The sequence below is a fragment of the Rissa tridactyla genome, chromosome 7 (assembly GCF_028500815.1).
Source record: "Rissa tridactyla isolate bRisTri1 chromosome 7, bRisTri1.patW.cur.20221130, whole genome shotgun sequence".
Lineage (NCBI taxonomy): Eukaryota > Metazoa > Chordata > Aves > Charadriiformes > Laridae > Rissa > Rissa tridactyla.
Window position 1 is genome coordinate 22,248,280 of NC_071472.1, and position 15,329 is coordinate 22,263,608.

At 37.4% G+C, this 15,329-nt stretch overlaps 1 protein-coding gene across 4 annotated transcripts in view; it reads right to left on the bottom strand.

Annotated features, from left to right (window-relative positions):
- The window catches only part of LRP2 (LDL receptor related protein 2), a 134,573-nt gene that overhangs the window by 56,440 nt on the left and 62,804 nt on the right, over positions 1-15,329 (bottom strand). For all 4 annotated transcript variants that reach the window (XM_054208462.1, XM_054208459.1, XM_054208461.1 and 1 more), the window contains 9 exons: positions 14,220-14,431; positions 13,566-13,750; positions 12,453-12,681; positions 11,156-11,333; positions 8,570-8,698; positions 4,906-5,072; positions 2,695-2,838; positions 1,616-1,725; positions 84-261 (listed from right to left, as the gene is read on the bottom strand). In XM_054208462.1, the coding sequence (XP_054064437.1) occupies positions 84-261; positions 1,616-1,725; positions 2,695-2,838; positions 4,906-5,072; positions 8,570-8,698; positions 11,156-11,333; positions 12,453-12,681; positions 13,566-13,750; positions 14,220-14,431 (1,532 nt within the window). The remainder of the gene's footprint in view (positions 1-83; positions 262-1,615; positions 1,726-2,694; positions 2,839-4,905; positions 5,073-8,569; positions 8,699-11,155; positions 11,334-12,452; positions 12,682-13,565; positions 13,751-14,219; positions 14,432-15,329) is intronic.

The following is a 15,329-nucleotide window of genomic DNA, read 5'->3' on the forward strand; positions in this document are numbered from 1 at the left end:
AACTGAATTACTTGTATAAACCACAGACACAGACAGATGAATAGGTAAAAAAGCAATTATTTAAAAAAAAAAAAATCTCCTACCACTCCTGTGCTTGTGACAGCCCAGTACAACTTCTGTTCCTTGATGTCAATGGTAATGAACTCTACATGGTCAAGGTTGCCAGTGAAGAGGGTTTGTATGCCTGATCCATCCATGTTTGCACTGGCAATCTTTGCTGGGACTCCACTGTCAGTTCCCTGGTCTGTCCAGTACAGCTTCCTGTAACGCAGGTTATCACATCTGTTAGCAAAGCTCATGACAGAATCACTTGAGCATATGCTTAAATCCATCTCCTTTGTCAGCCAAATACTTCAGCACATGTTGAACAGAGATCACTTTGAACCAGGTCACAATGAAAAAAGAGATCTTGTTTGAAAAAAGAGAAAAAGGCTTGTTCTCTTGAAAAAGAGAAATCACAGAATCACAGAATCTTCATGGTTGGAAAGGACCTTTGAGATCATCGAGTCCAACCAAACAACCTACAATCTCTGCCACTAGAGCATGCCCTGAAGCGCCACATCTAGATGTTTCTTAAACTCCTCTAGGGATGGTGACTCAACCACCTCCCTGGGCAGGCTGTTCCAGTGCCTGTTCCTCTTGAAAAGGAGAACAATAGCTGTTAAATAATTTTTAGAAACCCATAACCTCCCCTGTATCATCCCACAATACTGTCATCAGGTAAACTCAGTAGCGTATTAGGACTATAACAAGAATGCAGGAGAATAATAATTCTGTTTCACAGATGGCTGCAAGGTTTCGGCAGTGAGTTTGGTTCCAATTCAGAATTAAAACTACAAGTTTAAAAAATCTATATGAAACAGAATTCCACTATCTGGCTCTGGGGAATACGTGCACTGCTCTGGCCTCAGTTTTTAAAGAACAGCTAGGGCACGTGGCAGCCACACTCCCAAATAGGGACAAAAAGTTAGGCATCAATTCATCCAAAAGTCTGACAAGTCACCAGCAGACTTGTCTATGCTTACTGCTATGTCTACTGCTTACTACTATGGTCCTACGGAACACGGTGGGGGTTTTGTTTGTTTGTTTGTTTTCTTCTTTTCTTTTTTTTTTTTAAATTGCCATATTGCAATTTTGTGTGCTCTGTTGGAAAAAAAGCAAATCACAGCTCTTTTCGGAAGAAAGCAGTAAAATCATATTTAGTGTTATGCTATTTAACATGTGACATTCTTCCCATGCAGTGTGTCTTTCTACTATAGATAGGCCTCAAGACAGACATCACAAGATATTATAAAGAAAAACTTCAGAGTTCGCTTTATGCTGGGTTCCCATTTTTCAGATTTTTTTTCACATTCATAATATTCTGTTATCCTTTTTAATAAAAAAATCTTACCATATAAGTATATGGTAAGTTAAGGAGAATGAACATCCATGCAACAATTTATGAAGCCATGCGATTACTTTCTAGGACTTAAAGAGTAAATAAATTCTGCACAAACATGAAAAAAAAACCCAAACCTTTCAAATCCAGGACAGAAGTTGAAGACCCTAAAAAGTAAGAAAAATGTGGAGAGTATACTCATGTGCAAAGACCACAGCAGTTTTGGAAATTTACCCTCTTGCTGGATCAACTGTCAAACCAATCGGCGTGCCAGCTCCCAGAGAGGTGCCGTCATTGGTAATCAGTGTTTTCCTGTACATTACGTCACCGTGCAGCTTCAGGACCTATGCAAACATTGAACTCATCAGAGCATGTAATGTAGAACTTACGACAGATTTTGCAAATTAAAGGAAGGAAGCCTAAATCCACAGGGAGCTGAAATTACAGAAGACACCCTCAAATACTATGAAGAAAAAGCACATTGTTCCGTACTCTAACCACCTCCCTTCTCCAACGTGTACCCTGTGTGTGTACCCCTTGAATTTGCTGCTTGCAACTTAGAACCTGCCTATGTTAACAAGTAAGCATCCTAGGTATAAAAACAGTTAATCTTTCAGCTTCTATAATATCTTGAAGGTACTACAGGCTGAACAGGTTGCTGGAATGTTGATTTATAAAATATTCAATTTTATTTGTTTAAATTAGCCGCCTTTTAATTTAATAGTATGTATTTATATTTTGGGACATTAATGACTGGCCTTATTCACAGTCACTACTGTATTATATATTGTTTATGCTCTGTTTTCCTACACTAAATGGCAATTTTATCCTTCACATACCATCAGACGGCTAGTCTCCAGAAAGCTACGTAACATGATGTCAAAGCATTTGGGAGTGGATCTTACTGCGTTTGATGGCAACATTCCTTTATTATCAGAGACATTGCATTGGGATCATTGATTTGAAGCGAGAATAGTAATAATAACAGTAACCCTAGCAATAAGAGAGGTTGTGTGTCAAACACCAGAAGCCTAATGATTTGAAGGAGGAAAAAGAAAAAAGAGAAAAAAAAGAAAGAAGAGATCTATGCATGAATGAAGTTCCCAGAATATACTACTTTCAGTCTTTTTCACTATGCTCAAACTTAGGTTTACCTCTTCAAGTTTGTAAAGTATTTTTCTACAGACTGTTTGCATTTTAAAATAAATCTAATTTCATTTTTTCACACACAAAAAAAATATTACTAATTTCAACCTGTATACATAGCAGTGAAAAATCTAGGCTTTTACTTTCCAGTTGTCCCTCTTAATTACCTCAATTGACTGTGTCCCTGGGTTACTGTAATACAGGTTTGCAGATATCCAGTCCAGTGCCAGACCAATAGGAGCACCAATAACAGCTGCTGGAGCAAAAACTGTCCTGTTGGCTCCATCTGACCTCACTCTGTGAATTTCACCCTTGGAAAAAAAGATAACAAAAGTGAAAAATGTTGAGAGCAGAAAACGCGGTTCTATTCCAACTACATAAGCTCTGACTTTATATTACAATATTTTCTTCGCAAAATGAAAATCCAGTAGAGAAACGTATTTGTATATGCTCAGTGCATAAACACGGTAAAAATATTATTGTAAAACATTACCCAGTATGAAGAGGCATTACCATTCACCGACCACCGATTGACAGAAATAAAATGACTGTATATACTTAAGTTATATTCAGTCACATTTCTGTAATTTGTATTTCATTATCAAAAGATTTTTACCAGGATACCTCAGTTAACCATCTTGAATATACCAGAAATCGAGTAAAGGAAAATAGTGTTCTCTCCATGCATAAATATTTAAGAATCAAATTTTTAATAAGCTGTAATAGCAAGAATCAAGACTAAGATTAACCTTGCAGGCTTCTTCATAAGGGTAACCCTTGACATGGTAACCTATGACTTGCAGATTCTATGGCATTAGCTACAGTGTGTGCTGGTAAAGCATGATATAAACGAGCACTAAACAGAGACAAGCCAGATAAGGGTCTGAAGTGGTCACTGTAGCTTACTGAGCTTTCTTCAGGTCATGTCAGTTTTACAGCAGTTCTGCAGAAGTTCTGAGTATTATTGGTGAATCTTTCACAGCTAATATTAATATAGAATTGAAAGACCAGCAGCTATCGCACATTATTAAGCCTTTTGGAGGAGAGGTCAGTAGGGTCAGGGGAGCTGTGAGCAAGTGTTGAAATCTGTTTCTCTCTCCTCACTAATTACTTCCTCCTCCGCTGATGCAGACATGCTGCGCCTGTCCTGGGAAGATCTCACTCTGTGCTGCAGGCTCCCAGATAAGGGAGCGTTCTTGAGCATTAATCTAGTTCCTTGAGCAAAGATTTGCTTAAATAGGTCTGTTTAAATACTTCATGGGAACTAAACATTCTAATTTTAAATGAATAAATAATTAAACAAATCATAATTCCTTTATGAGTGACACAGAAAAGGCTTTACAATGAGTGATTTTTAAACTTATTTTTATTTCAAACCTGCAAAATGTAAGGGAAACAGGTTGGGGAAAAATACCCTAAATCTTGTGTGGATGAAAGGTAACAAGTTAGTGTGAATTGTCATTGTAAAACATAACTGCAGAAATCTCCTTATCTACCATTATACTTCTCCAGGACCCAAGCACTGCTTTCTTTGAAAAAAGAACTGCTTTTAATTTTCCAAGAGTGAACACATATTGCTGAATCAGCAGCTTCCTACCACATCCATCTCCCTGACTGCCACGGATTATTTTTTTTTTAAGTGTCCATCCTGCAAAAATTAGGAATATTTTGTGGCAAGTTAGCCTTAGGGAACATATGTTGTTTCTTAGTTCAGGACAAGCATTAAAAATGCTTAGTAAAACAATTATAATCAACCATTAAAAGTTAGTTCAAATTATTTTTTAGATCTATAAACCTCATATGTGCTACCTGGAAATGGCTGTGACTTTACAACCATTTTCTTCTATTTAAAGAAAAAGATGCCTCCCTCCTATGTTATTTCATTAAGTGATCAGACCAGATGCATGTATTTTCATGGTAATGCTTAGTGCCACTGTGTCCAATACACCGCTCCCACGGAGAAGTGTTCTGGCTGTGTTTGGAGAATTAAGTCCTAAGTCAAGAGAGAGCAGAAAGAGTGGACCACAGCAAAGCGGGGCTGAGAGTATGGTTCTGTCAGTGCTTTCTGATAGTTCCTGTTCCTGTCTTGGGCTGAGCCAGAAATAGCATTAATCAAATATTTCAGCTGACAAAGATGAAAACTAATTTACAAAAAACTAATTTACCAAATAGATGAAGCTTCTTTATCTTTTCCTAGGGGGGAAAACCAACCAAACAAAAAAAACCAACCCCCCCAAAAATAAAAAAAAACTTTCATTCCTTTCAATTATATTTATCAAAATATATACCTGCAATGCTAGTACATTTCAGTCAAAAACATTATTTTACAATAAAAAGTCCTATTATAGTGCACATTTTGAACTCAAATACTAACTTACTGGATTTTCAACCCAATAAATCATCTGTTCGGAGTCATCAAAGTCAACATCAACACCATTTTGAACTCCTGCTATTGGAACCATAGCATCATTCGTCTTCTCCTCGGGGTTCAGAGAAATTCCATAAATTATATTATCTCTTACAGCAATAAGGAAAGGATGTTCAACTGTGAAAATATATAACGTAATTCAGAGTTTTTTCTGATCAAGAAAATGGCATTATGATATGCTTCCCCTCTCCCACCCAAAAGTTCCCTGATGCTGAGAATGGTTGAATGTTAACAGCGATATTTTGTAACCACTTACCTCTAAGTTTGTTCCCTCACTAGGAATGAGGTTGTTTTAATTGTTATTGTAATCGTTTTAACATTTAAAGTTTCAGCACTGTGCAATCACAATGCATGTGCAAGCAAATTCTGAGGAGGGAGTAAATAAGGCAGGATCCCTCATTGCTGGCCAAGGGAAGAAGTACATTCACGCAGCTGCTCTGAGCAGCTTTTTAAAATCTCTGAGAATGGCAACCAGCAGGACAGAGCTCTGAGGGCTCTCCAGGCTATGCCTGAGACGAGTTCTAATGCATATTGAGCACGACTCACAAGCAAGGTACAACACCACAGCAGCAACTGCTCAACAGTATTATTAAATATAACCCCAGTACTGTGTTTTCTTGTTTTATCTCTAAGGGAGTAGACATGCTCCCTTATAGTATATTTACTTCTAGGTAAACTTGTACCCTTAGGCTTAAATCTTATTAAGAAAGGGCATCTAGTCAGGTGGTCTGAGAAAAAGCATTGGAGACCTGTGGAGTGTGAGTGAGCAACTTCATTTCTTATCTGCTGGGGAGTAGGGGAAGAGAATCTCCTGAACACCAGTTCCCCTCTTCCATGTGCTTTTGCCTTTGGAGAACAAATCCTAGCCTCTTCTCTCCACAGGCACAAGCTACCACTTGATAGGGAACTGGGCTGCTCCTGCTCTTCTATAATAGATCAAAGACTTTTTTTTGTTTTGTTTTGGTTTGGGTTTTTTTTTTTGTTTCCTTTACTGGCTGCCTAACACATTTATATAAATTTTGCAGTGCAATTTTTGATATGAAAAACCACAAACCACAGCATCATTCTACATCTCAAAAATTATTCTCCATACTTCTCTTTGGCAACTCGAACTATTTATCAAATTTGACATAAGCTTAGATTTTGTTTGTCTCAACACAAAAATCACTAGCAAAAGAAGCTAGTTCTGCCTATGAAAGTCTTGGACTTCTTCCATGTTTTTTTTCCCCTAAGAATGTGGCACGCCACTGCTCTTCTATGAAGCGTTTGCACAGAACAGTTAAATTCGTGTGACATTGTTCCAATGCATGTAAGACCCTGGAGTCATTATTCCCTTTCCAATCGTACACAGTACACCACTAATGAATCCTGCTGAAATAGAGATATGTGAATTCTCTAGGCTAGACTGCTTGCACTTTAGAATTTTGATAGTCTCATTTAAACAATTATGTTCTACAGAAAATTTTTTGCTGATTGCTTCCTTTAACACCTATGCAAATCTATACAGCCTGATTATTCCTCATTCGTATAATGTACAATAGAGCAAATTTGCTGAGCTATACAGATCTAAAAATCTCTGTAGCTTCATCAGATAGACATTAATATAACTTCTGCAAATTTAAAACTTAATACAGGTTTACATGACAAATAATAATCCATATAAAATTAATGTATTGTTATATTAAATATGCAAAATTACCATATTAATACAAGATTTTAATTTACATTAATTCCTTGCTTTGTTTCCAAGCCAGCTTGCTACTTTACCATCTTTAATATCAATCTGAAATGCAGCTTAAGGTAAATAAGTGCAAAGGCAATCTTATAATAGTCTGCAAAATGGTGCAATCCTAGAATCAATGCCTTTCCATCAACATGAAGTTAGCAGTATTTAATATGTGAACTAGGTAGGCAGAGACCAGCAATATCATTGTTTTGTAGAAACACTGGGCAACCAAGTGCATGCAGCTCAGTTTAAACTTTCTTCTGAAAGTTTGTGCTGGCCTATTAAAGTAAACAATGACAGCAAGGATAAGGATAATAGTAAATTTTAGAAAAGAAATGGTAAATGCCTATTCCTCTGTAATCATTAGTAATAATTAAAGTCTTTTACCATAAAAGGAATGAGCATATTTTTAATAACTTTTTCTGTTGTGTTGACCTTCAGCAAATACGTTATTTTTAAAAAAAACCACAAAATCCGTAGATGTTTTTTACATACTGTTTTAAATGTATAAATTCCATATAAAAAGAAAAAATAAGACCATACAATTTAAAAGAATTGTGCTCCGTAGAAGGATATTTCTATTTCTCTCTTACACAATTTATATTGAGCAATTATGTAATTTATAAAAGGGCCACAACTGTACCTAAGTAGACAGAGGGAACTTTGCAACATGTGGAAAGTAAAGATAAGAACTGTCAATAGCTCAATTCATTGGCAAAACTGGGTCAGCCTCTACACATGCATGTGCTTCATCACTGCCATGTTCCATTTCTTTCATCATGATCCCTCTACAAGCCTGCACATACTAAAACCAGTACAGATTCCTAAAACAAACCCTCTTTTTTTTTAGTAGATTAAACAAACTTGCAGTTCACTTCAGATTATATAAATTGGTAATTCTTTTACTGCTGCTGAGAAAAATGTGAATTCAATACAGCTCTTTAAAGAACACACTGCTAAGTATCAAGCAGGAAATCAGCATGATATGGCTTTTAAAATTTAGATAGTTTTAAAAGAAAGGGATCTTTTGACTGACAGAGATTTCTACTGTTAGCTCATCCCAAAGATAATTTCTACTTAAATTTTGGTGATTTGATGCTTCCTTATTAGGGAGGCACCAAACATATACCAGGGATGAAGGAGAACTACTGATGCTATTTATCCCGAAGGACAAAAATGGCATAAACTGGGGAAAGACTATATTTGAAGAGAAAATCAGGTGGTTTCCAAATATCAAAATTGTGAGGTTCAGTGAGTTTTAGTGGCAAGAAACCAAAGTAATCTTAAACTGGAGCTTGACTGGTGAAAGGGGACATCTGATGGTTGGACTAGATGATATGAAAGGTCCCTTCCAACCTAGACAATTCTATGATTCTGTGATATGGTAGTCAAGGACAAGAAGGAAATAGACTTGAATGACCAAGAAAGTCCCTTCTAGTCCTGCATCTCAACATTCTTACAACTGCAACTCTTAAAAAAGGTTTCCCAGCTGAATATTTATAACAAGAAGGACAACATTCTTCTAGAGTATGTTTTCATTTTGAATGGATACCAAGCTCTTTCCAGATGTATTCCAACAGCAAAACATTCCACTTGCTGAGAAATTTTAAAACATGTCTTCTTTACAAAGTGATTAAAAGAAAATTGAGTTCATCCATTTCCCCAAAAGAAGATCAGAAGCTCTGACTGAGTTCTTGCCAGAACCCGGGTCCAAACCTTTAGGCCAAGTACGTTCCGTGTGTCATAAATAAAGTCTGCCTGGAATGGCCCCCAACTCATTTCACGAGCAGCAGCCCACAGATCTGAAGTATGCTTTTTGTCTGACACAGGAATGGATTTGACAGTGGCACGTCTTTTTTTTTTTTATCTCTCGTTATTGATGCCCTACCTCTCATGCAGTTCCTGTTATCAGGAGAAAGCGTCCATCCTGAAGGACAAGCACAGGAAAAAAAAAGTGGTCCAGATGAAGAAAGCAAGCAGAGGTGGCTACAGGGGGATGATGCACAAGAATTGATACCTGAAAAGAAAAAAGAAAGTATTAGCAACTGTAACAATATGAGCAACTGGAAAGAATATTCAATCTGATTGCTACTGATAGTGTCAACCCAGTCCTAAATCAGTTTTACTGTTTCCTTAAAATTAAAAAATTAAGTTATTTCCAAGAACCACAAGCAATACAATACACTCATAACAGGATATAATTATTCATGTAAAACCAGTACCATTATCACAGTGGTCTTTTCAAAGTTTTTGCCTCATAGAAAATCTTTCAAACTCCTTTTCAAACTTTCCTTAACTGCACCAGGAGGCCCACAGGATTTTCAGTCTTTAAGCATTATAACCCTTCTAGATCATAGAGTCATAGAATCATAGAATCATTTAGGTTGGAAAAGACCCTTGGGATCATCGACTACAACCATCAACTCCACTTTACAAAGTTCTCCTCTAAACCATATCCCCTAACACCACATCTAAACGAGTCTTAAACACATTCAGGGATGGTGACACAATTTTTTCCTAATGTCCAGCCTAAACCTACCCTGCTGCATCTTGAACCTATTCCCTCTTGTTCTATCGCTAATTACTTGGGAGAAGAGACCAGCACCAATCTCTCTACAACGTCCTTTCAAGTAGTTGCAGAGAGTGATGAGGTCTCCCCTCAGCCTCCTCTTCCTCAGACTAAACAGTCCCAGCTCCTTCAACTGCTCCTCATAAGATTTATTCTCCAGGCCCTTCACTAGCTTCGTTGCCCTCCTCTGCACTCGCTCCAGCACCTCGATATCTCTCTCATATTGAGGAGCCCAGAACTGGACACAGTACTCAAGGTGTGGCCTCACCAGTGCTGAGTACAGGGGGACAATCACCTCCCTACTTCTGCTGGTCACACTATTTCTAATACAAGCCAGGATGCCATTGGCTTTCTTGGCCACCTGGGCACACTGCTGGCTCATGTTCGGCCGCTTGTCAATTAGAACCCCCAGGTCCTTTTCTGCCAGGCAGCTCTCCAGCCACACTTCCCCAAGCCTGTAGTGATGCATGGGGTTGTTGTGGCATGCGGTGGGAAATCCATGTAGATGGGAGATTTAAATTATTTACTGAAGCTTCTTGGACAAAACTAAAGAGATAAAATAGTTGCCTACCTCTCTTTCAAAGGTAGTGGGAGTTCAATGCATAATTTCTTGGATCACTTTGAAACTGTTGGTCTAAGCTTGTAAAATGTAAGAAATACAGCAAAGGTGGTCTCTGCTGACTGCTATTATTACTATACACTAAAATTCAATCATTTAGCTCTCTTCCACAAACTTGCTGCTAAAGAGGATTTTTCAGGATAAGCCATGTTTGTAAGAAAATAAAAATCAGATTTTAAATATAGCCTCCGCAATTGCAGCAGGCCTTACTCTAAGAAGCTTGGAAGTTCCAGGAAATGACACAATTGTTCCTAATAGAAAAACTAACAAGAACTGAAACCATGAAATGAAAAATCATAAAATGTACTAGTTTAATACAATGAAGAAAAATAAACAATTTTCTCCACCATCGGTAGAAAGTTTTTTAAACGTTGGGTTGTAGAATAAAACCTCTTAAACCAGAACTGTGATGTATAAGTTAATGGTACCCTTTGATGACTGAACAATTTGCAGTGGGAGTGCTAAATGGCTTTAGTTCTGAACATGACTGAGGAATGTTTTGTTCCAAAACAAATATAGCACTGAAATTACTAGCGCCTTAGTCGGATGCAAGTCTCCTTCCCCATATGAAAGTTTTCAAGCAAAAAAATAAATGTAAGTAACTGTAATATTTATGAATCAGAAACACTCCATACACAAGAAACATAGCAGAAAATGAAAGGCAATATTTGTGTCAATATATTTCCCACTCTTCAAGTCATACCATGAAATGACAAAAAGTCTGATTTGGAAGATAACTCTACCTAACAGAAAGAAAAAGGAAAAAAGTTTTTGGCTTTTTTTTCCCCAGTCTTTCAGCTACAAAAGATCACCGGCATATGATCTCAGAGGGCATCTTGAAGGCGATGAAGGGGTTTGTTTATTATTGTTATTTCCTTAAGTAAAATAATTTAAAAGTGCTTTCAGAGAAGGTTGATGACAGTAATCTTGTCTGAAAGAATGATATTACTAGCATATACAGAACTGAGTCTGGTATGCCACAAAGAAAAATTTTAAAAATTAAAATGCTTTACAAAAATGCTCCAATTTGCTTATAAAAACGGCACGTACTACTTCCCTATTATTCTTTTTGGCTAGTCTTTGTGCTCACATGCTGCTTTGGTTGCTTTCCCTAAACACCAGGCTGGACAGGCTGAAATGACCTTCAGTTGCAAGTCAATAGTATGAATTATTTGCTTATTTTAATACAACCCATTTGCTGACAAGACTGATTCCAGGAGTGCCCATGCATGGCTTTACTGCATGGCTTATTTTTGTAATTACCAAAGTTGTTTTGCTGAACTTACCATTAGGTTGCTTTACAGGATGGACTGCCACAAGCCCCAAAGGCTGGTGAATGTTGTAAATCATAACTGTCTGGTTTCCTCCATGCCATTTATTGGCCCGAATTACCCGATTAGTATAGCGGTCACTCCAGTACACAAAATCTTCAAAGACAGCTAGAGCATGCGGATGCTGCAATATCTAAAAGGCAAGGATTTTTACCAATTTAGTTCTGGAGATTTGTATACGTAAAGCTTGCAATGAAGTAACAGCAGAGCTGAGCACAATTTAAAAAAATAAGAAAAAAAAGTGGCTGTGTCTCAAAAGATATTTTTCAGCAAAAGAACAGGAAAGAGCATCTATTGCCTGAAAACAAGACATAAATTGTGGGGGAAATATAAACTTTATTAAAAAGAAAATGCTAAATAGATCCTGTGAGATGTACTGCATGGAGAATTAACAAAGCAGTGTAACTGTAGGCAGAACACAGTTCTGCCAACAGATAGAGACTCAATTGCAGATTTTCAAGGGTACAAGAGGAAATGTCTAGTGAGAGTTATGGACCTGTCATAACCTTGCATCTCTGATAAGCTCCCCTATAATTTACCAGAAGGTCAAAGAAAGTAGTTTATCTAGATTTCAGAAAACTAGGAGCCGGACAAGAAAGATTGCACCAGCTCCTACTCTACAAGAACTGCATCTCCAGCCAAAAATAAAAGCCCCAAGGTTCAATTCTTGAAAACATACATGTAGTTATTTATACCAGCTTATGTGTACCAATTGAACATCTGAACTATTGTGCTGGTACAGGGACAGTGCTACAAGCTGCCAGGAGCACTTCATTGGGAGATAGCTTGAAAGAAGGATGGTCTTCATGAAGTGCCCTGCACACAGCAAGTCCTGGCAGCAGAAAACCTTTCACTGCTGTCAAGAATAGTAGCAATCATCACTCACAGAAGGTGACTGGGGAAATTTGTTCCAGTTTTTTGTATTGTATTTGCCTACAGCAAGTGCACCAGCTAGTAGCAGCCGTGTCAGATGTCACTTTCAGACTTCATGCATACGGACAGAGAAAATGAGAATGATCTAAAGCACTAAGTCTACACTCAACTCCAGGTTCTGCTGAAGATCCCCTGAGAGACTGTGAATAGGAGATGCAATTCTTCTTTTTCCAGCTGTAGCAAGCAGCTAAAATACTTCATACCTGTTTCACCCAAGTATTTTGAAGAAAAATACACCCAAGTCTATGACAGTGCAAATATGTTTTTAAGCATATCAGCAAGGACATGGGAAAACAATGGTTTCTTATTAATGTCTTACCAGATCGCTTGCAACCACCTGTCGTCTGTTGTTTCCATTGTAATCACAGAAATCGATATAATCAAGATAAGCATCAGCAAAATAGAGAAGTTTATTTGGGTAATCAATGGAGAGTCCATTGGGCCAGTAGATTTTATCGTTAATAATCACCGTTCGCATTTTGCCATCCATGCTGGCTTTTTCAATTCGAGGATTTTGGCCCCAATCAGTCCAGAACATTACATGAGCACTGAAAAAAAGTAACTTGTCATTACCAATCTGAAAAAAACCTAGCTGCCTATTGAGAAACATTATACAGAATCATTAGCCAAAAACCAGAAACAACCTTTGTAAGAAAAGTCCTACACAATGATACTGAAATTATTCATTTCAGCAATATGCTTACTTAAGGTATTACCATAATTTCTGTTGTAAAAATTCTTTCAGTAATTCTACTGCTGTTTTCATTTGTCTATAATAGCAGCATACAGAAGCTACTGATATCGCTGGTTTTCAACATTGATTATAATCTGATTCTCCAGCTGCCAAATAATAATTTCATATAGGTTTGTACTTTTACAGGCATGCACTGATAATGTTAACTCTATAACTGAAGAGCCCCACATGGCTGGCAGTAAACTGAGTTCAAGACACTGAAGAGCTAAAGAACAGTAGAAGTTTGTACCTGAACAGTTCAAATCATAACATTCCATTTACTCTATGCCACTTGCTGTCTGAAATGGGAAGGTGCTTTTGTGATAAGATTAATATGGTATAGATAATCATTTTAGATTTGGGGCTATGAAGGAACCTGTTCTTTGCCAGGTAGGCATATCACATTATATTACGTGTAAGTTTGTGGTATATCACCAACTGATAATGGTACGTCAGAATTTTGAATTAATAGTTCTTAACTAGGAAACAAATGTAGGAAGATCCATTTTACAGGGAAAAAAACATCTTGTTACAGTGAAACAGAGCAACAGAACATACATAATTACCGTATGACTTTAAATATTAAATCAACTGGTCACTTAAAATTACGATAAAATTTAGACATATCTCGGATTTGAATAGTGTTACATCATAAAATATGCATCTTTTCAAAACAAAACATAAAAAAAAAAATCTTACTCAATTCTGGGATCTAACACTAGTCCCCTTGGGTTTGTTATATTTTCACTAATCAGCACAGTCCTGTGGCTCCCATCCATTTTAGAGACTTCAATTGTTTCCAGAACAAAGTCTGTCCAGTAAAGATTGCGACCTACCCAATCTACCGCTATACTTTCAGTCACGGTGACACCACTGTCAAACACCTGTTTAATAACAAAAATTAAAAAAAAAAAAGGAGAGAGAGAGAGAACAAACTAGTTGGTATTAAATTTTTACCCTTTCCATTTCTATAGATATGGAAATATGGGGAACCAAATCTCCAACATTTTCTACGTCTTTTATGCTGAATGTACATATTCAAAGCACTGACAAAGTGTATACCCAAACACTCCTACTAACTTCAGTGGGTCTATTGAAGAAGTTAGCATTTACTAATAGGAAAATCAACTTACAGCCTGATGTTTAAAAAGGGCTTCTCAAAAGCATTCAATTTTCTTTTTCAAAAAACTACATGAGATGTTGACTTAGTATCTACGAAGTTGTTTCAATTTGTCTATGTTATCTCTCTTCTTACTATGTCGGGATTCCCCTCTTCCCCTTTGTTAATTGGAGATACACTGTCTTCATTTTCTCTCCACAATGAAAAGATGAGAATAACTCAGCGAAACTTACTATTTTTCGGTCAGTCCCATTTTGATAAGCACTCCAAATTTTATCCTGTGTTGTATCAGACCAAAAGATACGATCTGTGATTGAATCAAAATCAATAGCCACAATATTCCTCCCATCCCGAATCAGAGAATAAATACTGTGTGACTGAGAAGTGATGTTGTCCACAACAATTTGGTTACGACTTGCCACCAGCAAAAGAAGATTCCCAGACTCTGCCAAAGGAAAAGAAATTAAAATAAACCAATAAGCTATTCAACAGTAATTCTGCAAGGAAAAGAAACACGGAGTAATTTGATATGGCTTTATAACATCAAAGCTATTGTATCTAGATACACATATTGAAAGGACAAATTCAAATCAGTTCTCAGGCCAAGATATTTTAACATATGCAGTTTGTCCATCCTGACTTTTGGATCTACCTTGGGTTTTCTCCACCCTTTCTCCATCACTTACTCTTTCTACTACACTCCCCTTCCAGTCTCATATCTGGACCTTGGGTCCTCTTCCCCATTGTCCAATCAGTTTGCTGCAGACATCCAACCCTCATTCCTCCATAAACCACTCTCAGCTCCCAGTCCTGATTCAAATCCCAAAGCTCTTTAGACCACCAGTTACTCTACTCAGTCCGATTCTTCCTCTTTTTGAGTCAGCCTGCTCTTTTATCCCCCTTTAGCCTGCATGGGGACCAGGGAGGAGAATAAACAGATTACAGGAAAGCCATAGGCTGCTGAGGTTAGATAACCGTGCAGCAGTTTACACTGATAAACTGCTGGAAAACAACTGGAGAGTAGCAACCATAAAGACAGCAAACTATGAGAAGTAAGGGCCAGGTAAATTGCAAGAATCTTCCACAACCTTAATACATCTCTTAAGTCAGGAAACGTGGTGACAAATTCCACTGGGTATATGGCCCCTCTGTACTGTCAATGTATCACATAAGAGATAGAGAACAACCGACAGCTGGGCTGTGTCAGTGTTGTTTGCTCTTTAGAAATGAGCAAAGTATGGCATAGGCACTAGGTAAATCCTGTGAAAGGCTGGGATTTAAACATTCTGTAAGGATTGAACTTTATAAAAGGCAAATATTAACCTACGGCTTACAGGTGCCTG